Consider the following 26,421-nt stretch of genomic DNA (forward strand, 5'->3'; position numbering starts at 1 on the left):
CACACGTACCCAATTATTATCACCTGGGAGAGCAATAATTGACATATTAGCTGTGAATTAGCAACCAGCCTGGAGAAATTCCCCTTTTTGGGGCAATTTCAGCCCAGGAAACTCAGCCCCTCTCATCTGCCCAGGCCCAGCTGGGAACCAGCTCCTGCATGGATGGTGTTTGATGCTCTCTCCATTCTGGACTGAGACCCAGTGTTCTTCCACAACTCGGGATCTCCTTTGGGGCAGGAATCTCCCAATGGTGCCAGGCTGCTTTGGGAATTGCAGAGCGGCCAGGGACAGCTCCCAGATCAGCTGGTGACACCTGGGGTGTCCCTGCTCCCTCCAGGGCAATGGCACACCAGCAGGGACCCTTGGAGTGCTTGCTGCCCCAGAATGGAGCTGGAGATGCTGCCCTGGCTCAAAACAACCAAGCCCTGCCTCAGTTTCCCCACCTTGGCCATGCAGGTCCTTGTGGAGGAGAGTTACTGTCCATAAAACGCTTTGGAAATGAGGAGATGCTGCTGTTGAGTTATTACTGTTATTAATAACATCCCCCAGGCTCCCTCACTGGAACTGCTGCTGGAGAAGGAGATTCCCACAGCCACAAACAGTCGAGTTTGATTTAGAGAGCCCTGTTTGTATGAGTAAAATAATTACAAACCAGCCTGGCTCATTTACTGCTGCCCCGGAGCAGTGAGCAGCTCCCAGGGCAGCGTTGCCATCCTCACCTCAATGCCCAGCCCTGTCCTGGCTGGCACAAAGCTCCAGGGCTGGAGCTGCTGCTGCTGGGGAAAACCCTGCCCTGAGTGAGCCTCTGGCAAAGGGAAACTGCTGATGGGATTTTGGGCAACAAATTGGGCAGCTCTGGATGGCAGGGATGGCACTGAACCCACTCCATGGGGACACCAGGACAGGAGGGTTTCAGAGGGGACCAGAATGTGGCTCAGGGCACACTGGAGGTAAAACCTGTGCTGTCCCCTCACAGGAACTCTGCTGACACCCCACAGGTCCCTGGGCTGGTTTTGGGACTGTCCAACCCTGCTGTGTGCCTGAAAATCCTGCAGGATGAGCAAACAGGAAAGCAGAGCACCCCAGATAGCAGGGAAGATGTTTGTGTCGAGACGGCCTCATTCATTTTATGAAAAATATGGCAAAAACGAAAGTTATCCCATAGAGTTTGGGATACAAACCTGTAGAGTTTGCAGAGGAGGGAGTTGCCTGCATTCCCAGAGGAATTCATCAGGGAATGATGGCACTTGTGATGTTCAGGAATACCCAGGAGAGGTCCAGCAGGGACCTGCATTTCCCATTCCTCTCCTCTTCCCCAGCTCCCAGCTGGAATATCCTGGGACACTCAGCCCTGGACAAACCTGAAGAGCAGCAGCAAACTGCACAAGGCAGGAGGTGGCTTTGCTGTCCCACTTGAGAAGGGCTGGGTTTGGGGATGGAAAGTGGCTGCTCTGGCACCTTGGGAGGATAAACTGGCTCTGGAGCAGCCCAGGCTTGGCAGGGAAAGGCGCTCAGGTCCCCAGCACTTCAATCCCCTGCCCCAAACTCTGCATTTCAGATCCTGAAGTGCTCCCAGTGCTGGCATGTGAAGGCAGGGATGGATTTAAGGAGGCTGGAGTGAGATCCCACTTTCCTGCTATATCCAGGACCTTTTCCACCCCAACTCCACAGCCCAGCTGAGCAGGAGGGGATGGGACACCCCAGTGCAGCCCCCATCCCAAAGCCATGCTCTCTGGATAATCCTCCCCTCATGTCCCTTTGGAAACAGAAATATCAGGTGTGAATCCTCACCCTCCCCTCATGTCCCTGTGGAAATGTAAATATCAGGTGTAAATCCTCACCCTCCCCTTGTGTCCCTGTGGAAATTTAAATATCAGGTGTGAATCCTCACCCTCCCCTTGTGTCCCTGTGGAAATGTAAATATCAGGTGTGAATCCTCACCCTCCCCTTGTGTCCCTGTGGGGCAGCAGTGACAGAGACCAAAAGGAGAGCCCAGGGATCCCTACAGAACTAGGAAAGGAAAGGAAACACAGAGCACCAAAGGATCTGCAAGACTCCAATTCACTCTCAGGGGTGCAGGGAGGGCCCCAGTGGCCCGTGCAGCCCCCAGAATCATACAGAGCTGCCATATAGAGATCTCTCTATGTATATATTTATAGGTATGTATATATTTATAGTGCCCTGGCTCAGAACAGCCGGGCCTGCTTCTTCAGCTCGTTCCTCTTCCACAGCGCCAGGCGGTCGAACTCGGCCATGGTCATGCCGAAGATCTGGTAGAATTCCTCCTGGGACAGGTGTCTCTGGGGAGAAACAGGGGGCTGGGCCAGAGCTGGGCACCTGCCAGGGGCTCTGAGGGCATCCCCTGCCCGCTGGGACAGTGGGTGACACGAGGCCAGCACTGCTCCCCTGGGAATGGGGGGACCTGCCACTCTCCTGTGGCACAGGAGCCCTGTGACAGTGCCCTGCCACCCTCCTGCCCCTGCCAGAGGCACAGGGGACAGCTGTGCCTGGCCAGGGAGCAGCAGGAGCCCTGTGGCAGTGCCCTGGAGATGCTCCTCACACAGCCCCACACACCGCGTGCCAGGGCCACCCCCATGGGATCAGGTCCCTCTGTGCCCTGGTTGTCCCCAGGGCCGAGGGCTCCTCTCACCTCCAACCGAGTCCTGTCCACGTCTTTGGGCAGCTGGTTCCTCCCCCTCGTCTTCACCAGGAGCAGCTCGTAGGGGTAAATCTGCACAGGGACAGGGACAGAGACACTGTGGGCACCCATGGGAACGAGGGCAAGGCCTCCTGCCCCCTGCATTTAACAGGGTTTGGGTGGCACAGCTGCCTCCATGGCCTGGGTGGGACAAGGAGAGGTGGGAGCTGCTCTCAGGGTGACTCTGATCCACCCTGGAGCTCCGTGGTGGCTCTGGAACAACAGCAGGAATGAGCCAGGCAGGGGTGTGAGCAGCACAACCCCCTGCTCTGCTCCTCACCCAGGGGACAACTGTGCTCAGCAGCCCCTGGGGAGGGAAGGGGCTCTGGTGTGAGCCCCAGGGTGCTGGGATGGGGCTGCCAGGTCCAGGATGGAGCAGAACAGAGGCAGAGGGCTGAGCTTCCCTCTGCAGAGCCTGGGGACACACGGACACATCCCTGGGGCTCTGGCTGGTGGCCTCTCCTTGCAGCAGAAGGCTCTTACCTTGTACTCTGTGGGGAGAGCAGACAGACAGACAGACGGACAGACGTGAGCCCCAGCTCTGCTGGCACCACCCTGCCCCGGGGCTGCCTGGGGGGACCCCATCCCCCTGCAGAGCTGCCTGGGGGGGTTGGCAGCCCCTCAGCATGGGCAGCCCCTCAGGGTGCCCCCAGGATGTCCCCTCACCTCGCATGCCCCAGTTGACGGCGTTGGTGCTGTCGTAGTGGAACAGCTCCGCGCTGGGAGGCTGCAGAGGGATGGACAGACAGACAGAGGGGCTGTGAGAGGGAGGGAGGCTCCTCCAGACACTCCAGGGACACCTCCCACATCCCCAGGGGGGGACACCAGGGTCCCCACCCTGCAGCAGGGAAAGGGAGACACGGGGAGGTGAAGTGACCAGCCCAGAGCTCCTGATCCCAAACAACCCCAGGATACAAAGCAAAGCTCTTCTGGGGGAAAGCAGCACCAGCATCCCTCTGGATTTGCTCTGTGGGGGTTTCACGGCAGACACTGCCTGGACAGGGCTCTTTGGACCCTATTTAATAAGGATTATTAATGATAATAACAATTTTGGATGGGCACAGGGCAGCAGTGACAGCAGGGATGCAGAGGAGCGGGAAACAGGAGATCCCAGTGATGGAAAGGGAGCATGGGGGGCTTGGAGGAGCCTGGGACAATGGGGAAGCTTGGGAGAGGAGATTTGGGAATGCCTGGGAGATTGGGAAAGCCTGGGAGAAGAGATTTGGGAAAGCCTGGAAGAGGGAGGAATGCCTGGGAGATTGAGGAATGTCTTGGAGATTGGGAATTCTTGGGAGAAGGGGGAAAGCCTGGCACAATGGGGAAGGCCTGGCACAAGGGGGAAGGCCTGGCACAAGGGGGAAAGGCTGGCAGCAGCAGGAGGCACTCACCCTGTGCAGCCCGTTCCTCCTATAGGCAGGGAGCGAGGCTGACTTTGAAATGAGGGGATCTGCAAAGAAGGCACCAATTCCATCAGGGAAAAAGCAGCAATGGCAGCCCAGGACAGCCCCCACCCTCTGCCCCTGTGCTCCCAGCTCTGTCTCCTCCCAGCTCCAGCTCATTTCCAGCCTGTGCTGATATTCCTCTCCCCAAAATCCCATTCCCATGGCACCCTCCCACCTCACCCTCCAGAGAAGCCATTCTCCTCTCCCAGCTCCCCCTCTCATCCTCTCTGCCCTGCTCCAGCTCTGTCCTAACCCAGCCTTTCAAGGGCTCCTGTTGGCTTCCCTTCTCCCCTCCCAGGTCCCAGCAGCTCCTCCAGCTCAGCTCTGGATCCCAGGAGGGGCTGGGGCGGGCTGGGCTCGGGCACTCACCGCTGTCAGCCAGGTAATGGGTGCGGGGAGCTGCAGGGAGAGCAGAGCTCTGTCAGGGCCCCATCCATGCACAGCTGCCCATCCCCAGCCCCACAGACCCTCCCTGGGGCTCCCTGGAGCTCATGAGGGGCTCCCTGAGCATCCCTGAGCATCCCTGAGCAGCCTGCTCCACCAGGGCAGATGTGCCATGAGGAGGGACAGCATGGAACGGGCATGGCCAGCTGTGCTGCCAGGAGAGCATGGAATGGGCATGGCCAGCTGTGCTGCCAGGACAGCATGGAATGGGCATGGCCGGCTGTGCTGCCAGGACAGCATGGAATGGGCAGTGCCAGCTGTGCTGCCAGGCTCTCAAGTGGCCCCAAGGGCAGGGCTGGGGGCCCTGGGGGCTCTGTCAGAAGAGCAGGGTGAGCGAGGCAGCCCTGGGGTGCCATCCTAGAGCAAGTGCCAGCTCCTGGGCATGGCTGTGCTGCCAGACCTCCAAGGGACCCCTCAGCCATTCCAGGCTGCCCCCTGAGCAATGCCCCATCCCAGCTGGGGCACAGGGCATGGATGGAGCCCTCCATAGAGGAAAAGAGCCCAGCTCCATGCCCAGCACCCCTCATCAGCCCTTTCCTCATCCCATTCCTCCCTCTCCACCCCTCCCGAGGGGCTGGGGCTGTGGTGGGTGGGACAGAGGGACAGAAGGACAGAGGGACAGCCTTACAGCCATTGAGGGAGCCCTCGTAGCCCACAGTGTGCAGGGCCTCCCTGCTGCTGGCTGAGCTGCGAGGGGGGGTCCAGGGGTCTGCGTAGGAGTTGGAGCGAGCCTTCATCTCCTCCCTCAGGATCAGCCTCCCAATGCCACTCTGGATCTGCCGGGGGGGAAAAGCCACCTGCCACCCTTGCTGTGCCTGCCCAGCCCGCCCTGGCACCCACAGGAGGGCACAGCATCCCCTGGCATGGCTTGGGCATCTCCTGGACAGGGGGATGCTGTCCCCTCCTTCAGAGCCTCTGATGAGGGTGGCCAGGAGGGGACAGATGGCCCAGGGCCATGGGGATGGTGGTGGCACCCTCTGGGGTGGCAGAGCCAGCTGGGGACAGCTGGGTGCTGGCTGTGCCCAGCAGGGCTGGCACTCACCTTGTGCATGCCCCGGTCGTACCCATCCTCCTCCCCACCTGAGGAGAACCTCCGGGCCCGGGGAGCTGCAGGGAGACACAGCAGGGGTCAGGTGGGGACAAAAGGGGGACAGGCAGGGAGAGGGGAGTCTCCAGCTCCATGGGGTCACATCAGGGATCAGATGGGGACAAAAATGGACAGGCAGGGGGCAGACAGTCCCCAGCTCCATGGGGACAGTTGGCTCCTGGACACTCTGCGTTTTGGGGTCACCTCTGCAGGTATCTCAGCCCAACCCCACTTTTGTGTCCAGACCCAACTCAAAGCGGGGTTTCCTCCCAGAAAACGTGGAGCAGGAACGGGTTTCGCTTCCTCCCAACCCAAGGGGAGCTCATTACCTTTGGGTGAGCCCTGGAAGGACCAGTACTCGGACTCAGAGTGGTAGTAGGGGTCAGGGGAGTAGGCAGGGCTGTACTTGGATGACTGAGCGATGTCCTCGCTGGTTTTGCTCTTGGTGGCTGCAGAGGGGGTGTCTGCAGAAGGAGAGGGCAGAGCCAGGGTGAGGATCCCCAAAGCAAGGCAGATCCTCTTCCCTCCCCAGGACTGCCAGGGATTTGTGTCTGGGCACGGAGCAGAGCTGGGAATAATCAGTTCTCCAACTGCTGAGGCAGACAGAGGGGACAGTGACAAGCAGGGGATGTCACTGGTGTGGCTGGGAAGGGACCCAAATGGCTGAGAGCCCACGGCACCACAAGTGCTGTGTCCTGCACCGTGCTCATCCCGTCCCAGCAGTGCCACCGAGCTGTGCTGTGCTGTCCCTAGGAGGTGACAGAGGGGATGGAGGGAGGCTCAGCCCCAGCAGTGCCACCGAGCTGTGCTGTGCTGTCCCCAGGAGGTGACAGAGGGGATGGAGGGAGGCTCAGCCCCAGCAGGGACAGGTGGCAGCAGAAGGGCTCTGGCAGGGCTGGCTCCTCATGGCAGGGACACACAGGTGCTCAGGCTGGGGACAGAGCCTCGATAGCGCACGGGGGAGCCCAGGGGGGAGCTCTGCTGCACCAGAGGCCGGGAGGGTGACAGGGGAAGGAGCAGCAGGGCCAGGAGGTGGCAGAGCCTGGCAGGCACAGGGGACCCAGCAGTACTTACAGCAGCAGGAGCAGGCAGCAGCAGGCAGTGGGAGATGGCAGGAGGGAGGGGAGAGCAGGGAGAGACAGGAGACAGACACAGTTACTGCCCAGGGGAGCTGCTGTCCCTCCGTGAGCAGGAGCAGGAGGGGACAGAGCCAGCCAGCCCCTCTGAGAGCCACTAAACACCGAGGGCCACCAAACACCGAGAGCCACCAAGCCCCAAGGGCCACCCAAACACCAAGAGCCACCCTACACTGAGGGCCACCAAGCACTGAGAGCCACCCAAACACCAAGAACCACCAAACACTGGGGGCTATCAAGCACCAAGGGTCACCAAGCACCCTCCCCAACCTGCAACACCCCCAGGCCTGTTTCACTCTGGAGCAGCCGCCCACAATGGGCTGCATTTTCTCCAGGGCTGCATTCTCAACTGCAAATTGCTTTTTTCATCCCTTTTCCGAGGCTGCTCTGACTCCCTTACCCACCAAGGCCCTGCTCCCCCTGCCACAGCCATCCCTGGTGTCACTGGGGCCTTTGCTGGAACCCTCACCACAGGGACACTCCAAAGCCACAGCTGTGATCCCTCCCTGCTGCCCAGAGCAGGAGCAGGAGCATCCCACCAGAGCCCACCCTAAACCCTGATGCCTGCCCCATCTCCCACCCACTCCTGAGCACACCAGTCCCCTCCTCGGGGTGACACGGGGACAGGGACAGACAGACAGACAGACAGACAGACAGACAGACACACGTACCGTGCCGCTTGTAGATGGGCGGCTTCCTGTAGATGTTGCTCTCGCCAGCAGCTGATGGGACAAGAGAGAGAAAAAGGGAAGAAAGAAGGGAGAGAGGGTGGTGAGTGTGAGTGTGCTGAGAGCGCACAGGACACGGGTCCTGCCGGTGCCACCACCCTCAGGTCACGGTTCCATCACGGAGCCACCCCCGGCCCTCCGTGTACTGGGAGTGACCCGGGAGGGCCCAGAGAGGGATCCAGGGAGGCTCCGTGAGGGATCCTGGAGTGCCCCGGGAGGCTCCGGGAAGGCTCCGGGACTGCCCCAGGAGAGATCCGGGAAGGCCCCGGAAGGCTCCAGGAGGGATCCGGGAATGCCCCGGGAAGGCCCAAGGAGGGATCCGGGAGTGTCCGGGAGGGCCCCGGGCCGGCAGCCCTGGCACGGAGCGCGGTCCCGGCTGCCCAGCAGTGCCAGGACATGCAGCGAGCACCCAGCCACAGCATGCACCGGGGGCAGGGGCACAGCCTGGCAGCCGGGCACCGTTCTGGGGGGTGCCAGCACCGCCTGCGAGCTACCTGAGGCGAGCCAGCATCAGCCAAAGCCTCTTTGCGCAGCACAGAGAGAGAAAAGAGCGAGTCGGGAGGGAAAGCGAGCTGGAGCAGGGAGGGGGCCATCCATAAACACCGAACGGCAGGGCTGGGATGGGGTGGGCAGGGATGGGATGGGCAGGGATGGGATGAGCAGGGCAAGGATGGGAGCAGAGCTGGAGGAGCCTCCGGGTGTGCTCAGGGCATCGGCGATGCCTCGGGGAGGGTGCCAGGCTCTCGGGGCACGGGGGGACGCCCCAGCTGGGTGGCCGGTGCGGGTTCTGACCCTGCCGAGGGGTGACAATGGGCAGCTCTGCCTGCTTCCCAACCCCCTGTCCCTTCCTGCCCCGTCCCCGTGGGCTGTGCGTGGCCGGGGCGGGGTGGCCCTTACCTGGTGGCCCCCTGCAATCCCTGCAGAAGGGGAGCAGGCATCTGGCAAGCCCAGCGCACGCTGGGGGGAGGGAGCGGCGGGCCCTAGGGGGGTATAAAATAGTCATCTGTAGCGGAGGGCTGTGCAAACGCCTCGGGGAGACAGGCTGTGACCCTGGGGGAGGCAGGGATGGGGACAGGATCTCACCAGGACACTCATCTCGGTGTGGGGAACAGTGGAGGGAGGGCAGGGAGGAGGAGGAAGAAGAGGGATGCTGCAAGGATCGAGCAGGCTCCGGGCGGCTCTGGGACCTCCGGGTGGTGATGGGGAGGAGGAGGAGGAGGGTTCAAGGTCCTGTTTATGGATGGCCTCTCCCAGGGGTAGATCCTGGCTCTAGGCAGGCGGCGGAGCTGGGCATGCGACACAGCGGGCACGGCACATGCGGGCATGCCACGGACACGGCTCCCCGGGCAGCGGCGCGCTCCGGAGCCTACCTGGGATGTGGAAATGCTTGGGCGCTTGGTATGAGGTTGGAGTGGAGGACCTCACATCTAACTGGCTATAGTAGGGGGAGCTGCGCCCGCTCTCGGTGCCTGCGCGGGGCCCAGCAGAAGCAGCCGTGAGTGACCGAGAGAGAGAACAAGAGGCAGAAGAAAATGGGTGTTAAATGCGGCGGTGTTAGAGCAGCGGCGGTGAGCCGGGTGAGTGGCAGCGACGGGGATCTGCGGTCCGGGAGCGGCGCTGATGGAGCGGGGCACTTCCCGCATCGCCGGGATGCAGAGCACAGCCCGGAGCGGGGCTGGGAAAAGCCGAGCGGGCTGCAGAGGCACTGAGGAGCCCCTGGCCGTGCAGGGGGCTCTCGGTGAGCTCAGAGGGTTCCAGTCCTTCATCTGCAGCTCCAAAGGACGGGAGACACGGCCCAGGCATGCTCTGCTCCCTGCTGTGCTCCGTGTGCGTGTGCAAGGAGCTGTCTGGGCATAAGCGTCTCTTGCACACCTCTCCCAGAGCCGCCCGGGCAGCCGAGGGGTCTGCACCAGAGCTGGACCCCGTCCTGCCTGAGCTCCAAATTCCCCTTGGCCTCTCCTTGCTGCTCAGAAGAGTTTGGAGAACAGAGGATGTGCAGAGCTGGGCATTGCTCCCATCATGGGCCAGCCTGGGCCTCCTGCTGCTGGCCAGATGAGAAAACACAGAAATCCCAGAGATTTTTGTGCATGTGCAAGAAGCTCCCCGGGCACAAACACCTCCTGCACACCACTCCCAGAGCCACCAGGGCAGCCGAGGGGTCTTCACCAGAGCTGGAGGTCTCCTGCCTCCCACCCCATCCTGCCAGCCCCAAATTCCCCTTGGCTTGTCCCAAATTCTCCTTGCTGCTCACACGAGTTTGGAGAACAGAGGATGGGCAGAGCTGGCACTGCTCCCATCATGGGCCACCCCAGGCCGCCTGCTGCTGGCCAGATGAGAAAGCACAGAAAGAAATCCCAGCGATGTTTTTGCGATCCTCTCTCCCCCTGGCGGTGGGGCCGCAGCCCAGATCCTCACCTGAGCGGTAGAAGTGGTGGGGGGACCTGGGCATGGTGGGGGACATGCCCTGGCGGCTGTAGGTGGGGGAGTCGATGTAGCCGGGGCTGGAGGCTCGCCTCTGCCGCGGGTCAAAGCTCTCGTAGATGTCCTGGCGTGGGGAAGGTGTGGGGAGCGGGGTTAGACTGGCATGGGGGGGTGTCCCATGGTGGGTCCCTGCCTGGGGGTGCCCTGTGTGTGACACTGGCTCTGAGTGTCCCCAGCCTGGGGGTGCCCTGTGTGTGACACTGGCACTGGCTCTGAGTGTCCTCAGCTTGGGGGGTGCTCTGTATGTGACACTGGCAGTGGCTCTGAGTGTCCCCAGCCTGGGGGGTGCTCTGTATGTGACACTGGCACTGAGTGTCCCCTGAGGCTGCATGGGTCCCCAGCCTGCCCTGCCAAGGCACAGGCAGCACAGCCCAGGTGTGGGAGCAGGTGACAGAGGTTTTTTGCCTGGAGATTGTCCCCTCCCCTTGAACTTGTCCCCAGTCACTGGGGCTGCCTCCACGGGGCAGAAGCTGCACCCTGGGGCCATTCTACCAGGGAGGGCTTTGACCCTGCTCTCTTGGGGCCTGACAGATACAACAGCAGCCCTCTCCCATCTCCCCACACCCTGGGACAGCCACCAGCCCAGGGGGAGGAGCAGCAGAGGCTCTGGGCAGAGGGATATCCTGGGGCAGCAGGTGACAGAGCCAGTGCCCACAGGGACATTACCTGTGAGTATGGGGAGAGGGTCCCCAGGGACTGCAGGCAGCAGGAGGCAAAGTGAGGAGGAAAACAGAGAGCGAGAGAGAGACAGCACATGGTTAGGAGGACAGGGACAGACTGGGCTCCCACAGCAGCTGGATTGCCTGGGGTACACTGGGGGTGCAGCCAGAGCTGAACTGGGCAGGGAGAGGAACTGGCAGGAGCAATCAGCAGCTCTCAGACACCTCTGTGGAGAGGGGGAGGCACACAGGGCCCTGGCCACACTGCCTGCACCATCCTGGTGGGCTGCAGGACACCAGGCTTGTGGCAGAACCTCGGGGTGGGCATGGGAGAGGGGCTGCTGCCAAATCCTCTGCAGGTGCTGCTGCCACCAAATCCTCTTGCAGCACCACTTTGGGTGCTCCAGAGGTGCTGCAGGCAGGATTGCCTGCCAGAGCCATGCCCAGGTCTGTGAGGGTGCATTCCCTGCCCATCACTCCTCTCACACAGCCCTGAGCTCACTGGGATCTCTGACTACAGCAGCATCACTCCACCTCCATCACTGACCGTCCCCAAGGCCCTGCCCCACTCCTGCCTCCCTGCACGGCTCCCCCCTGGCATGGAGGAGCCCCCCAGAGCTGTGCCCAGCCTGCAGGGCTCCTGCAGCCTCAGTTCCTCCCCATAGCTCTATCAGTACCTCCCCATAGCTATATCTCTCCAGCGTCTCGTCCGACGTGTATCTGTGATAGGGCTCGTAGGAAATGAGGTCGGGACGCTGCACCTCATAGATGGCTTTAATCTTGGGAAGAGCTGCCAGGTCTTTGTAATTAAGGATCTCATTATCCACTTTAGCCTGGGGAGAGGGAGAGACAGACACCGAGATGGAAAGGAGGAGGAGGAGGAGAGAAGGGAGGGGAGGCTGGAGCGCAGTGTGGAGCCAGCACAGGGCAGACAGAGCTCAGTGCCACCCCAGCAGCAGGGAGAGGGCAGAGGAGAGGCCTGAGAGGCAGCAGGGGAGGGCAGAGGAGCTGGGAGGGCAGGGCTGTGCCCCTCCTATGCCCCTGAGCTGTGCCATGGCACTGGTGGCACAGCGTGCTGCAGGGACAGGGGGATTTGTCCGTGCTGTCCCCAAATTCTGGGCTTGTCCCACTGAAGAGCAGCTGCTGCTGCCACCCCTGGGGAGGGCAGGCTGGACTTACACAGATGACACGGTTGGGGGAGCCAATGCTGGAGCCAGGGGGTGAGATGGAGGTTTCTGACGTCCTTCTGTGCTGTGGAGGCACAAACGGGGAGGGCAGGTGAGGGCAGGGAAGGAGAGATTGCTGGCTTGGGGCTGAATGTCACTGTCACAGCCCCAGCCATAGCAACCCACCATCCTCTGGGCAGCCTCAGGAAGCCACCTCAGCTGTGGGCACTGCCAGAACAGTCCAGCTCCAGCTGGGACACAGGACAATGGCACCCTCGTGCCACCCCTCACCCTGGTGCCTACCTTCAGCTTCTTCTCTGCTCTGGCTGCCTGCTTGCAGATGGGGTGCCACACCTCAGAGCCTGCAGGGCAGCAAAGGGACAGTGCTCACACACTGTCACCCTGGTCCCCCTGCCACGTCCCTGCCACCTCCAGCAGTGCCATGGGAATGAGTGTCTGTGACAGGGAATGGAGCAGGGCAGGGCCAAACCTCAGCTGGGACAGCAAACTCTGGTGGATTTGGGGCAGCCCAACCAGTTGCTGCTGGTTAAACTGGGGTGACACCGAGCTGGGGACACCACAACACCCCCACGTTTGGGCTCAGTGAGTAGAGATTGGGCTGTGCCCAGGTGTGCAGGGAGGGGAGGAATTCCCAGCTCAGGGCCAGGGCTCATGGAGAGCAGGGATTTGTGCACACAGCAGCTGGAGGGCTGTGGGAGGGGATCCCTGGCACTGCACACATAGAGACCCTTACCAGGAGGTGCCAGGCCCTGGCCAGGAGGTGCCAGGAGAACCCAAACCCCCCACGTTACCTGTCAGGTACATCTCCTCTCCCTCTGTGAACATCTGGTGGCAGCGCACACATCTGGCACAGGTGGGGTGGTAGTGCTTCCCTCCTGCCTGTGAGGGGAGCAGAGAGGAGCCCTGAGCCAGGCAGGACACGCTGGCCTGGCCCTGTCCCCTGGCCCTGAGCGACCCTGCCACCCTCACTGCTGCCCACAGGGACCAGTGAGCAAACTGGGGTGGCCCTGGAGGCCTCCGCGTCCCATGGAGAAACCAGAGACGGCTTCATCCCCACTGGAAACTTGCAGGACCTTCTGCTCTCCTCAAAACCTCCCACAGCAAGCAGAGTCAGGGGTCCCAGAGCAGCAGGGCACACACCTCCAGGGCCTGGCACTCACTCACCTCCAGGGCCTGGCACGCACTCACCTCCAGGGCCTGGCACGCACTCACCTCCAGGGCCTGGCACTCACTCACCTCCAGGACACGGCCGCTGATGTAGCGGTCGCAGGTCTCGCACTTGATGCCGAACTGGGCATGGTAGTCGGACTCGCAGTAGGGGATGCCATCCCTGGGGAGAGGCACAGAGGGGTGGGTGGGTGCCAGGTGAGTGCCAGGGAGTGCCAGGCCGGCCCCAGCCCCCAGGTGGCACTCACTTGCTGATGTACTCGCCGGTGAGGATGACCCCGCACGTTTGGCACTTGAAGCAGCTGACGTGCCACTGCTTCTCCAGGGCCAGCAGGGACTGGCCCTGCTTGATCTCCTCCTTGCAGCCAGCGCAGTCTGGGGGGGACAGGAGGGGATGTGGGCACAGCAGGGACACCCCCAGCTGCTGTGTGACAGCCCTGGCACTGCCCTCACCCCCAGCTGCTGTGTGACAGCCCTGGCACTGCCCTCACCCCCAGCTGCTGTGTGACAGCCCTGGCAGTGCCCTCACCCCCAGAGGAAAGCCCTGCCCCAAGGGTGAGCCAGGGATGATGCTGTGTCACTGTCATATTTTCTGAAAAATCCCTTTGCCCAGGATTTTCTCCCGGGAAGCTGGAAAGCCTCAGAGAAAACTGAAAACAATAATTATCTGATTTGCTTCTCCTGTGTTTTGCTGGTCCAGCTGTGTTGGGACTCTGGAAGGAGTAATGAGTTTCCATTAGTATCTCAGCCTTCTGTGTGTATCCTTTCTCCATTCTTTAGTATAGTTTAATATATATACAATAAATTATAATAAATTATAATAAATTAGCCTTCTAAGAACATGGAGTCAGATTACTTCCTTCCTCCTCTGTCTGGGGAACCCCAAAAACACCACAATGCTGTTACAAACACCCTGTCCCTGAGGCAGCCTCGTGGGGACCATTTCACTGTGGATTTCTGTCACCTCTGCTTGTCCCCAGCACAGGAAATGTGGGACCTCAGAGGTACCTCTGGCACCCAGCCACAGCCCTGGGCTTCCCTCGGGGTGCCCAGTCTGAGCCAGGCCAACTGGACATCAGGAACAAACTCTTATCTGAAGCAGCACCTGGGCACTGGAATGGTCAGGAGGGGCTGGGTCACTGTCCCTGCTGGGTTTCACAGCCTGGACCTGGCACCCAGTGCCAGCATTGAGCTGAGGAGGAGCTGCTGTGTCACAGCTTGGACTCGATGACCTCAGGGTGTTTTCCAGGCAGTTTCACTCTTGCTGGGCTGTGGGAGGGCCCCGTGGGCTGGCAGGTGCCCAAGGGTGAAGCGTCCGGCAGAGGAAGGGCTGTGCTGTCCGCTCGCGTCCGGCCCTGCTCCGGCCTCCCTTCCCTTCCTCCCCTGGCTCCCGGCAGGAAGCACACGGGCCTGGAGCCCTGACCTTGATTCCTCCTTGTCCTCCCCTTCCCTGGGCTCCAGCGCTGTCTGGAGGGGGTTTCGTTTAACCCCGTCCCTGCCACGGGGAAGCAGGAGCAGCCAGCCCAGCCCAGCCCAGCCCGCTCTGTCCCAAATCCCTGCCTGGAACATTTCAGAGCCCTGCACAAAGGCAGGATCTGCTCCCTCCTCCGGGTCCCGCAGGGCAGGGGCTGCAGGGAGAGGCTGCTCCTGGGGATGCCTTCGCTGTGGAATGCAGCACAGCTCCCTGCCACCCTGCTGGTGGCACTGCCAGGGCCACCAGGGCCACCGGGGACAGCTCTGTGTGCCTGCAGCTGCCGTGAATAGGGCATGGTGTCCTCAGGTAACCCCAAGGCGAGATGTCCTCAGGTAACCCCGCTACAGGGCCGGGAAGGGGATGGGGAGGGAGAGGAAGGTGGGAGGGAGGCAGAGCCTGGCCTGAAGATGAGGGAATTCCTGTCCTTTGGCTCAGCCCAACCCTGCCACGTCCCCTCCATCGACTCACAGGGGGTCCATCAGCACCAACCCCGCCACCAGAAGTGTCACCATGGTGGCTGGGTGACAAGGAGCATGGGTGACACCCAGTCCTGGCTGCAGTGTCAGGCACTGAGCTCCAGGGCAGGAAGGGAAGGTCCTCCCAAGCTGGGGTCAAAAGCAAGGCCAAACCCACCCTAAAGAGCTTGTCCATCACTCCAGATCACTTTTAGGGGATCTTTGGGGTTCACCAGGGCAAGGGGATGAGCAGAATAAACCTTTCCGTGCTGGCAGACCCAGCAAGGAACACCAGTGCTGTGACAGCCCCAGGAGCATTCCCAGGGCAGCCACTTGGAGCAGCTTGGACACAGCTCCAGAACTTCCCCATGGGCTCTGCCAGGGTGGTGGCACCTGCCCAGGTCACCAGCAGGCCAGGGGAGTTCCCAAAACCGCTGCAATCCTGGGTGGAGCTGCAGGACTGCCCCGTCCTTCCTCCCACCCCTTGGTGGCACCCTGGCTCTGCAGGGCTGCAGGGTGACCCCAAACCCGCCCTGTCACCCCTGCAGGGACACGTGGCCCCTCTGTGTGCACCCAGCACAGCACAACTTACGGCTGGGCCCGTGGATCTTGATGGGCTTGGTGCTGAGCAGGGCGTGGGAGCAGTTCTGGCACACGCAGTCCTTCCCGCTGAACGTCACCTTGTCCCCGATGGGGAACGGCTTCCTGCGGCCAGGGACACGTGGGGAGGGGTCAGCAGGGACCCCCGGGGCTGCTCCTGCCCTGGGGCCTCTCAGAGGGGCCAGCAGCCGGCACTGACCTGCAGGTGCTGCAGACAAAGCACTTGGGGTGGTAGGTCCTGCCCAGGGCTGAGATGACCTCGCCGGTGATGAAGTCCCCACAGCTGTCGCAGCGGGTCCCATAGAGCTGCTGGTAGTCCTGGGTGCAGATGTACTCCTGGTTCTTGAAGAAGAAACCTGACTGGGCCAGGTCACAGCCGCACACTGGGGAGAGGACACGCAGCCATCAGGGTGGGTCCTTCTCTGGTCACCTGCAGGCATCTCCCAAGGTTTCCCCTCTCCTGGAGATGTTTATCTCCCAGGGTTTCCCTCACCTCCTGCAGGTATCTCTGAGGGTTTCCTATGTCCCAGGGTTCCTCCAGCCTCCTGCAGGCATCTCCCAAGGTTTCCCCTCTCCTGGAGGTGTTTATCTCCCAGGTTTTCCCTCACCTCCTGCAGGCATCTATCTCCAAGGGCTTCCCGCTCCTCCTGCAGGCATCTCGAAGGGTTTCCCTTGCCTCCTGCAGGTATCTATCTCCAAGGGTTTCTCCAACCTCCTGCAGGCATCTCTAAGGGTTTCCCTTGCCTCTTGAAGGCATCTATCTCTGAGGGTTTCTCCAGCTTCCTTCAGGTATCTTCCAGGGTTTCCCATCTCCAAGGGTTTCTCCAGCCACCTGCACGCATCTCCCAGGGTTTCCCTTTCCTCCTGCAGGCATCTATCTCCGAGGGTTTCCCATCTCCCAGAGTTTCCCTTGCCTCCCGCAGGTATCTCCGAGGGTTTCCCTGGCCAGCCGGGCTCTGGGCTCTCCCAGCAGATGTCAGTGTCGGGCTGTGGGATGGGGCCGCTCCCGCAGCCGGCAGGAGCCCCCGCACTGCAGCGCTCCTGCAGCACGCACGGACACGGGCACGGGCACAGCCTGGGCATCCCCTCCCAACCTGCTGCCCTGCCCCGGCTCAGCCCCTCCGAGGGGTGAGGAAGATGAGGGCAGGGCTGGGGACAGCTGGGGAGCGGTGTTGTCCCTGCCAGCCCCGTGCTGAGCCACCTGCAGTGCCCCGGAGCCCTGCCCTGACGGGAGCAGCTCCTGGCAGCACTCCGAGCTCTCCCTGCTCGTTTCTCCACGTGTCCGGCCCTGCTGTGGGGAGCGTGGGTGGTGCACAGCCCATCACAGGAATCCGAGCAGACGTGGCCAGCCCTGGCCTCAGCATCATCTCCCTCCTTCCCACCCACGGCCTCTGCAGCCCGAGGGACCTGCAGGGCAGCACAGCCTGGCACTGGGCTGGCACAGGGTGGGCACCGTGCCCAGCCCATCCTGCAGGATGGCAGGGTGGGGAGGGACCACAGAGTGACTGGGCACTGCTGGCACAGCCCACCTTGGTCTGGGTTTGTCCCTCAGCCCCTCTGTCCTGTCCCTGGTGGCAGGGGACAGCTGGAGCTGCAGGGCACAGGGAGCAGCTCCTGCCCTGGGCATCCCCTGGCCCAGCTGCTCCCTAGGGCTGGGTGTCACAGACATCTTTTTTGAAAAATCCTTTCTTTATGATTTTTCTTCCTGAGAAGCTGAGAGGCCTCAGGAACAAAATGTAAACATTGATTATCTGTTGCTGTGGAATGCAACAGGTGCATGTGTGATTGATCCATGTTGGATGTTTGTAATTAATGGCCAATCACAGCCCAGCTGTCTCAGACAGAGAGTCCCAGGCACTTTGTGATCATTCTTTGCTATTCTATTCTTAGCCAGCCTTCTGATGAAACCTTTTCTTCTATTCTTTTAGTATAGTTTTAATGTAATATATATAATAAAAAAATAAATTAAACCTTCTGAAACATGGAGTCAGATCCTCATCTCTTCCCTCATCCTCAGACACCTGTGTATACCATCACAGCGGGGGTACCCAGTAGGGAATTTGGGTGTCCCAAACACCCTGTCAGCAATGCAGAGACAGGCCAGCAATGCAGGGACAGCATCAGGAAGCAAATGCAATGTAAAAGGAGTCTGCTGTGTGCCCTGTTTGCTGTGGAACAGCACACCCCTGGCTCAGTCCTGTGCCAGCTCAGCGGGGCTGGAGCCAGCCAGAGGTGGCAGGAGGTGAGAGCTGCGAGGGAAGGTGAGACAGGAGGATTTCCTCTCATTATTTATTCCCTTTCACTTGGAAATCGGGCAGTGAGCTCTGCCAGGCTCTCCCTGCTGGCTCCTGCTCCCTTTGAAGCTGTCTGAGCTCTTTGTCTGGATGCTCAGCTCCTGCTGGAGCCTCCAGGCCGGGCTGGGGAAGGGCAGCGAGCTCAGCACGGGGCCCTGCAGGTGCAAGGCAGCCCTGAGGGCATCCCAGGACAGATCCCAGTCCCAAAAACCTGGGGTGCAGCAGGGTGGGGACAGTGTGACCTGCAGCCAACCCCTCTGCTCTGCCAAGAGGGTGGCCAGGGGGATGGGATCATGCTTGGCACAGGGAGCTTGGAAGAGGCTTTAAAGAGCCCTGGAATGGGGAATTTTACAGCCATGGAGCCGGCTGAGAGCAGCTGCTGCCATAAAGGAGCTGAGCAGCAGCAGCTCTGCACCATGAGCTTTACAGCCCTGCAGCTCAGCAGCATCCAAAGAACCTCTGCTGCACTCCTGCCAGCCCTGGGGGCACCAGGTCAGCTGCAGGCCATGGGCAGGTGGCAGGGATGTCACAGGGATGTCACAGGGATGTGTCACCCAGCCTCAGCTCTGCTCTGGGCATCTCCCCCACCTGGCACTGCCTCCTCTCCCTGCTCCTCCTCTGCCACAGACATCTTTTATGAAAAATCTTTTCTTTAAGATTTTTCCTCCTGAGAAGCTGAGAGGCCTCAGGAACAAAATGTAAACATTGATTATCTGCTGCTGTGGAATGCAACAGGTGCATGTGTGATTGGTCATATAGAGTTGTTTCTAATTAATGCCCAATCACAGTCAGCTGGCTTAGGCTCTTTGTCTGGGACAGAAGCTTTTGTTATCATTCTTTCCTGTTCTTAGCTTAGCTAGCTTTCTGATGGAATCTTTTCTTCTATTCTTTCAGTATAGTTTGAATGTAATATCTATCATAAAATAACAAATCAAGTCTTCTGAAACATGGAGTCAGATCTTCCTCTCTTCCCTCAACATGTGAGCACCGTGACGCTCCTCCTGCTCTGGGAGCAGCTGAAGGACACAGTGACCCCCCCAGACACAGATGGGCATGTTTGGGACCTACAGGTCTGTCCTGGGGCTGTGGGACAGCCTGGCCAGGAGCTTTTTGGGGGCCCTGGTCCTACCTTGGCAGGTGAAGCAGCGGATGTGGAAGTGGTTGCTCTGCACACGCACGACCTCGCCCTTGCAGGTGTCCCCGCAGCGGTAGCACTGGATGGCAGAGGAGCTGCTCCCGGAGCTGTAGGGGCTCTGCTGGTAGGGAACTGCAGGAGGAGAGAGGGGAAGGCTCTGTTAGGATGTGGGACATGGCCGGGTGTCACTGCACTGAGCTCAGCCTGGCTGTGACAGGGCCAGCACCCAGCGATGTCACTGTCACATTTCCTGAAAAATCCCTTCGCCGGGATTTTCTCCTGGGAAGCTGAGAAACCTCAAAGACAAATGAAAACAATAATTATCTGATTTGCTTCTCCTGTGTTTTGCTCCTTTGGAATGTGTTTGGACATTGTTTACCCACAGGTGATTGTTCATCGGTTTCATGTGAATTGTTTTGACTTAATGACCAATCACTGTCAAGCTCTGGAAGGAGTCATGATTTTTTCATTATTATGTTTTAGCCTTCTGTCTGTATCCTTTCTCAATTGTTTTGCATTCCTTTATAAAAGAGAAGTTGATGGGCTGTTGGTTTGCCCAGTGTCATTGGAGAGGTGGCACTGTCACCCTCCAATCCACTGTCACTCTTGGAAAACTATAAATGTTAGATCACAAAATAAACTTCCCTTTTTTCTTCACCTTGAGAACAGCGGTGTGAGCTCGTGTTCTTTCGTGTCCTGCAGTGACACTGCACTCCTCACCCCTCTGGGACACACAGGGCATGCCCAGCAGCCTCACCCCATGCTCCACATGAAACCCTCCTGCTCTGTGGGAGGGTTTTATTTTTATTTTTTTTATCAAATAATTAAACCATATATCCCTACATTTTCCAAATCACTTGTCGTCAATACACTTTCAATTAACCTTCCTCTATATTTCCTACTATCAAAAACAACAATCAACCATCATCATCACTCTACAACCCCCCCCCCCTAAACAAACATAGAATTAGCCCTCCTCCAAAAACCAAACAAAAATACAAACCATGATGATAAATGATCAACCAACCACCCACCAAATTTTATGTTCTCGTAGCTTAACTGTCCGAAGGCAATTTCCAAACACACGGAGCAAACAGAGCAATTCCTGCTCTTCCTCCCAATCCCATGGAGCAAACAGAGCAATTCCTGCTCTCCTTTCCAATCCCATGGAGCAAACAGAGCAATTCCTGCTCTCTCTCCCAATCCCATGGAGCAAACAGAGCAATTCTTGCTCTCCCCCCCCAATCCCATGGAGCAAACAGAGCAATTCCTGCTCTCCCTCCCAATCCCATGGAGAAAACAGAGCAATTCCTGCTCTCCTTTCCAATCCCATGGAGCAAACAGAGCAATTCCTACTCTCCTTTCCAATCCCATGGAGCAAACAGAGCAATTCCTGCTCTCTCTCCCAGTCCCATGGAGCAAACAGAGCAATTCCTGCTCTCTCTCCCAATCCCATGGAGCAAACAGAGCAATTCCTGCTCTCCTTTCCAATCCCATGGAGCAAACAGAGCAATTCCTGCTCTCCCTCCCAGTCCCATGGAGCAAACAGAGCAATTCCTGCTCTCTCTCCCAATCCCATGGAGCAAACAGAGCAATTCCTGCTCTCCCTCCCAATCCCATGGAGCAAACAGAGCAATTCCTGCTCTCCCTGCCCCTCCCAGGAGTGCAGGGCAGGGCAGGAGCCCCAGCCAGGCTGACACCACGCCAAGCACCACAGGATTTATTTGCTGTAAGATTTCCGACAGGGAGTCACAACCTGGGCAGGTCAAACAGCAAAAAGGAGGATTTCAATGGGCCAGAGCTCTTCTGACCCAGGGCTGAACTGCATTCCCAGGAACAGGAGAAGCAGCTGATTGAAAGGCAGCCTGTGAAGTGCCTGCAGAGCAGGGAGAGGGGGCACAGGACAGAGGAGATCACTCATCAGAGGCTCCTCGCTCACCCAGGGGCAGATCAAGTGACAGGGAACAGAAACAGCCCATTATCAGCTTCAAAAGCCAGGCAGGAAAAGTCAAAATGACATTGAGATTGTGGCACAGTAAAATCCTACTCCCTGTGCCAAGAGCCCAGAGCCACAGGGGCTGAACCTCCTGGAGCACGGCTCCATCCCTGGAGCTGCTGGGAATGGGCTGGGAGGAAGTTCCTGCACAGCTCAGACCCAGTTTTGGCTTCCAGGAGCTGCTGGGAATGGGCTGTGAGGGAGCTCCTGCACTGCTCAGGCCCAGCCCTGACTTCCAGGAGCTGCTGGGATTTCCTTTCCCTGCAAGCCCAGAGCTCTCAGAGGTACCTAAAGGACACCAAGTGCCAGCAGAGGAGTGGCAAGGCCTGGAGCAAGCCCAGCAGAGACTAATTAGTCCAGACCTAAATCACTCTGAGGTCCCAAACAAAAGGAAGGGAGCAGGGAACCCCCACCCAAGAGCAGGAATGCAGCACCTCCTGTGATGGTTACTGGTGCAATGGATGCCCAGGAGCTCTGCAGCTGCCTGAGGGGAGCAGGAGGATTTCCCAAGGCTGGAATAAATCAGGAATGTTCCCTGCAGGGCTGTCCAGCAGAGCAAGAGTTACAGAGCTGAGCCTTCCTCCCACGCACCCACTGCTCACACCCTGGCCCAGAACGAGCCAAGCCCTGGGACACAGCCATGGAAATCCACAAAGCTGGGAGGGGAAAACAGGACAGAGGCAGGGGGGGAGCCAGGAATTCATCCACACTGAAACATTCACCACAAAGAAAAGGGGGAGAAGCCAAAATAATAATAACAATAATCATCATCATCAGTGTCCAAACACATAGACACAATAATAATCTGTGTTGGAACACACAGAAATTAATAATAATAATAATAATAATAATAATAATAATAATAATAATAATAATAATAATAATAATAATAATAATAATAATAATACAAAGTAATAATAATCATCATCATCATAGTCTGTGTCGGAACACGCGGGCATCGCTTGGTGCGGGCTCCTGGTCTCCAGGGAAAACTTCCTGGTGTCCATAGCAACACATCCCAAGCCCTGGCTGCTGTGATGGAGAGGAGCTGGGGATGGCAGAGATGCTTTCAGCTGTGCTCCAGAGCTGGCTCTGAGCCACCACTGCCCGCCGTGCCCGTGGGGACGGGTCAGGAGCCGGCTCAGGGCACCCTCACCCTCCTGCTCTGCCCAGCGCTGCCCAAAGCTCCCTGGTTTGTGCCGAACGCCCGGGCCAGGCTGGGATTGTGTGCAGGAACATTGGGGCATTGTGTGCAGGCAGCAGCTGCCCGCCTGGTGGCCCCGTGCAGGAAGTATTACACAGCCCAGAGCCCCAAGCACAGGGCCAGCTGAGCGGGGCAAAGCTCATTACACCCAATAATCCCCTAATAATGTAAATAGCATTAGAGGCCTCGCAGGCTGGGACACAGCAGCCCTGCAGAAGGGGTGGGAGCTGCCCAAGGAATGCCATAATCTGCCCCCACTCTGCTCAGAGCTGGTTTGGGACAACAATTCACGGGTTTGTGCCGCGCTCTCAGTGCAAAACATGCCCAGGGCAGGGCTCCTGTGGGGCTGTGCCCGTGTCCTGGTGGGCTCTGGCTGCAGCCAGGCAGGGAGTGCCACAGGGCTGCTGCGTGGGCACTGGGCAGATTTGCCAATGATCCGGATTAAGGTGGCACCTCCGGTCAGGGATTGCTGCCCTGGGGTCAGGCAGTGGTGCCAGGGCCCAGGCAGGGGTGAGCTGGGCAGGGGACAGCCCCAAACACCCCCAGGGCACAAGGGACAGACCCCAAATACCCACAGGGGACAGCCCCCAACACCCCACGGGGCACAGGGGACAGCCAGGGGGTGACATGGGGAGGAGACAGCCCCAAACACCCCCAGGGCACAGGGACCCTGCCCAAGGGCTGCTCGGAGCTCACAATCTGCAGTTCCCCTCTGCAATGCTCTCCTTGGCTTCGGGAGGGTCAAGGACCTTGTTTGGTTTCCTGTGCTCTTCCTGCCCCTGTCCAGCCTCCAGCAGGATGGGGAAATGCTGAACCTCTGGAACACTCTGAGCACTTCAGGAGTGCAAGGATAACAGGGGATAATTTCCATTTGGAGGGGTTGCTGCTCACCACAACACAAACAGCAGGGCACAACAAGCTCAGAACAAGCTCCTCCAGCATCTTGGGCTCCCCCCAGGCAGCCCTAAACCCCACATACCCAAGCACAGCAAACCAGGAAGAGCTACCCTGAGCACCCAGAGACATTTTTAAAGCTCCATTCCTCCTTCCTTACAGGTGATGCTCCTTTCCCACCTCCCTCTTCCAGCCCATTGGCCCTCTAGGAGGGTCCATCAGGGATGAGCTGCTCCAGGTGGGGTTTGGATCATTATCCACAGGGAGCTGGATATTCCCACCCAGCCCTGCTGCCAGCAGGATTATAACACTGCATCTCCACAGGAAGATGGGCATGCCTGGCTTAATTAACAGTAATTAACATTCTCACAATGCTGGGAGAGCCACAGGTGAAGGGGACTGGGCAAAGCAAACATTCACCCTGAAATGAATAAGGAGAGGCAGGGCCACCGTGGGGAACTGAGGTTGGTGGGTGCCAGGGGGCATGCGAGGACTGAGAGCTGGCACCTGCAGCAAAGGGTGCCAGCATGGGATGGATCCAGCCCTGGGGTGCTGAGGGAGGTGTGGGTGTCACTGCGGGATGGATCCATCCCCTGGAGTGTTTAGGGACATGTGGGTGGCACTGTGGGATTTTATTATAATTCCATTTATTTTCTTTTCCTTTTAAGCCTTCTGATGAAATCCTTTCTTCTGTTCCTTCAGTATAGTATATATATATATATATATATATATATATATATATATATATATACACACCTTACTGGTAATATAATATTATATAATATAATAATATATAATAAAATAATAAATCGAGCCTTCTGAACATGGAGTCAGACCCTTGTCTCCTCCCTGGTCCTGGGACCCCTGTGAACACTCCCCCATGGCTCCAGGGTGAGGATTTCCCCTCAGGCAGAGCTGAGCCGTGTCCCAGGGGTGCAGGGAGGAAGGGTGGGAGCTCCAGGCCACGGGATGTGGGATTTTCTCATCAGCAGCAGGGCCAGAGGCTCCTGCCTGCTGTGCTGCCTGTCCAGGGCTTGGCTGCAGCCCCAAGAACGCCCTGGGAAGGAAGGGCAGGATGGGCTGGCAGGCAATGGTGCTGCTCCTTCAGCGGGCAGGGAGAGCCTGGGCTGGGCCTGTGGGGCTGCCCTGAGCCAGGAATGTGCCTGTTCCACACACAAATCCCAATTAACCAGGCTGGAAAACACCTCAGAGTCCAGCCCAGGTCCCTGTGAGGAGGGGACAGCAACACAGAGCTGGGTGAGGGACACAGGAAAGGCCCAGCCAAACCCTCTGAGGTAAATGAAGGGCCCAGCAGCACAGAGACCCAGGAGAGGCTCAGCCAAACCCCCCTTGAGATAAAGGAAGGGCCCAGCAGGACAGAGCTGGGTGAGGGACACAGGGAAGGTTCATCCAAACCCCCTGAGGTAAAGGAAGGGCCCAGCAGTTGGGATGCTCAGCTCTGGAGGTGAACTGAGCCCTGCACAACCATCTCAGTGCTCATCCCCTGCTTTCATGGAGCTCCCTCAGATAAAATCCATTTCCAGCCAGGAGAAAATGCCAGATACACTTCTGGACAAAAGATTTTCTCTCCTGATCCTTGCCCCTCAGTAAAATGCAGAAGCATCACGTGGTTCCTTATTTGATATTTACATTTTTAAGCTGGGGAGGGCTGAGTGCTCCTGATGGGCTGGGGACAGGTACCAGGAATCTGTAGGGACAGTCTGAGCCTGCAGCAGCTCTGGCTGTTCCTCCAGTGCTGGCACTGAGCCCCTGAGGCTGGGACAGTGGTATGAGGGCATTGGGGAGCACCCAGAGCAGCCCCTGGGCTGTTCCCAATCCCACCAGTCAGCTCAGAGTGTGCTCCAGGCAGGATTAGAACCCTCCAGCCCATGGCAGCCTCTCCTGGCTCCCAGCAAAGCCATCTGTGGCTTACAGCTAAACCCCCTCCCCTGTCACAGCTCCTAATCCAGCCCTAGGCTCCCCTAATTAGATCAGCACCAATTATTGCCCCACCTGGCTCACAGTGGCCCCTTGGCCCCACTGCCTGGGTGGGACAGAGGGCACAGAGGAGCCCTGGGTGACATGGGTGTGGCACCAGGGAGCTGGAGGGGCAGTGCCACCATTGCAGAGGGCACGGGGCTGGGCCAGCACTGGCACCACACCAGGGAGGGGAGCAGGGAACACCCTTGAGCTGGAGCAGGGCTGCAGGGAGTGAGGCTGGGTGGCACAGGTGCCCAAAAATGTGCCAGAGCATGGTGAGGGCACGGCAGCACGTTGTGCCAGGGTGGGAGCTGGGTCACACAGGGACATGCTGGAAAAACAGACAGGAGGGAGGTCAGGAACACCCAGAGGAGACAAAGGAGGGAAGGAGACAAGGAGAAAAGGCAAAGGGATAGAAGGAAAATTAAAAAAAAACCCAAACAAAACAAAAACAAAAAAACCCCCAAAAAAACCCAAAAAAACCAACCAAAAACAAACAAAAAAAGCAAAAGTCAAGGGGGCATAGAAGGAAAAAAAAAACCCCAAAAAACAACAACAAAAAAAAAAAACACCAAAAAACCCTAAAAAAAACAAACCAACCAACCAACAACAACAACAACAACAACAAAAAACTCACAAAAAACAAACAAAAACCAAAAAAAACCCACCAAAAAAAAACAAAAAACCCCCAAACCAAACCAAATACAAAAACCAAAACAAAACCAACAGAAAATAAAGCCAGGGCCCTGCCTGCAGAGCAGAATTTGCTGCTGGCTGCGTTTGTGGAAATTATTCTCCAAATGAGTGTGGAGGAAGCCGTGATTGTCTCCCAGGCTGACCTGGCTGCTGCAGGATGTTTACTTCCCACACAGGCAGGGCTGGAATGTGCCAGGGACACCCAAACCCCCCCTGGGGCTCAGAGCTGGCACCTCCTGCCTGCCTGCAGGAGCCCCCAGCCCCATCCCAGCAGTGTCCTGGGGGAGCTGGGATCACATGGAAGCGCTGGGGGCTGCTGGGATCTTCAAGAGGGAAAAGTTGCTTTTGTTGTTCTCAGAGCTGCAGGGAGATTGGATGATCTGAGTGCAGACAGGAAGGCACAGCAGGGCTGAGGGCTTCCCCAGAATGACAGCTACACCTGGGCTGGGCAGGGCCAGCTGGATCCTGGGAATCCCACTGTATCCTAGGGGTTCTACTGGATCCCAGGAGCTCCTCTAAATCCCAGGAGTTCCACTGCATCACAGGAATTTTCATGTATCCCAGGAGTTCTACTGCATCCCAGAGGTTCCACTATGTCCCAGGGGTTCCTCTAAATCCCAGGAGTTTCACTGTACCCCAAGAATTTGCCAATATCCCAGGAATT

General features: G+C 58.6%; 1 protein-coding gene across 7 annotated transcripts in view; it reads right to left on the reverse strand.

Annotated features, from left to right (window-relative positions):
* Positions 1-2,045: 2,045 nt before the first annotated feature.
* Positions 2,046-26,421, reverse strand: part of ABLIM3 (actin binding LIM protein family member 3) — a 44,542-nt gene continuing 20,166 nt past the window's right edge. The window contains exons 2-22 of one of the 7 annotated variants that reach the window (XM_074552100.1): positions 18,982-19,119; positions 15,758-15,941; positions 15,551-15,663; positions 13,278-13,404; positions 13,099-13,192; positions 12,654-12,741; positions 12,145-12,203; positions 11,855-11,926; positions 11,353-11,508; positions 10,683-10,712; positions 9,951-10,080; positions 8,906-9,004; positions 7,479-7,529; positions 6,001-6,135; positions 5,627-5,691; positions 5,213-5,360; positions 4,510-4,539; positions 4,087-4,145; positions 3,365-3,425; positions 2,651-3,189; positions 2,046-2,300 (exon numbers count right to left, since the gene is read on the reverse strand). In XM_074552100.1, coding sequence (XP_074408201.1) covers positions 2,996-3,189; positions 3,365-3,425; positions 4,087-4,145; positions 4,510-4,539; positions 5,213-5,360; positions 5,627-5,691; positions 6,001-6,135; positions 7,479-7,529; positions 8,906-9,004; positions 9,951-10,080; positions 10,683-10,712; positions 11,353-11,508; positions 11,855-11,926; positions 12,145-12,203; positions 12,654-12,741; positions 13,099-13,192; positions 13,278-13,404; positions 15,551-15,663; positions 15,758-15,941; positions 18,982-19,119 — 2,033 coding nt within the window. In that variant the 3' untranslated portion in view covers positions 2,046-2,300; positions 2,651-2,995. The remainder of the gene's footprint in view (positions 2,301-2,650; positions 3,190-3,364; positions 3,426-4,086; positions 4,146-4,509; positions 4,540-5,212; positions 5,361-5,626; positions 5,692-6,000; positions 6,136-7,478; positions 7,530-8,905; positions 9,005-9,950; positions 10,081-10,682; positions 10,713-11,352; positions 11,509-11,854; positions 11,927-12,144; positions 12,204-12,653; positions 12,742-13,098; positions 13,193-13,277; positions 13,405-15,550; positions 15,664-15,757; positions 15,942-18,981; positions 19,120-26,421) is intronic. The other 6 variants (XM_074552101.1, XM_074552102.1, XM_074552103.1 and 3 more) reach the window with 6 other exon arrangements.

This window comes from Zonotrichia albicollis, chromosome 15 (genome assembly GCF_047830755.1).
Source record: "Zonotrichia albicollis isolate bZonAlb1 chromosome 15, bZonAlb1.hap1, whole genome shotgun sequence".
Lineage (NCBI taxonomy): Eukaryota > Metazoa > Chordata > Aves > Passeriformes > Passerellidae > Zonotrichia > Zonotrichia albicollis.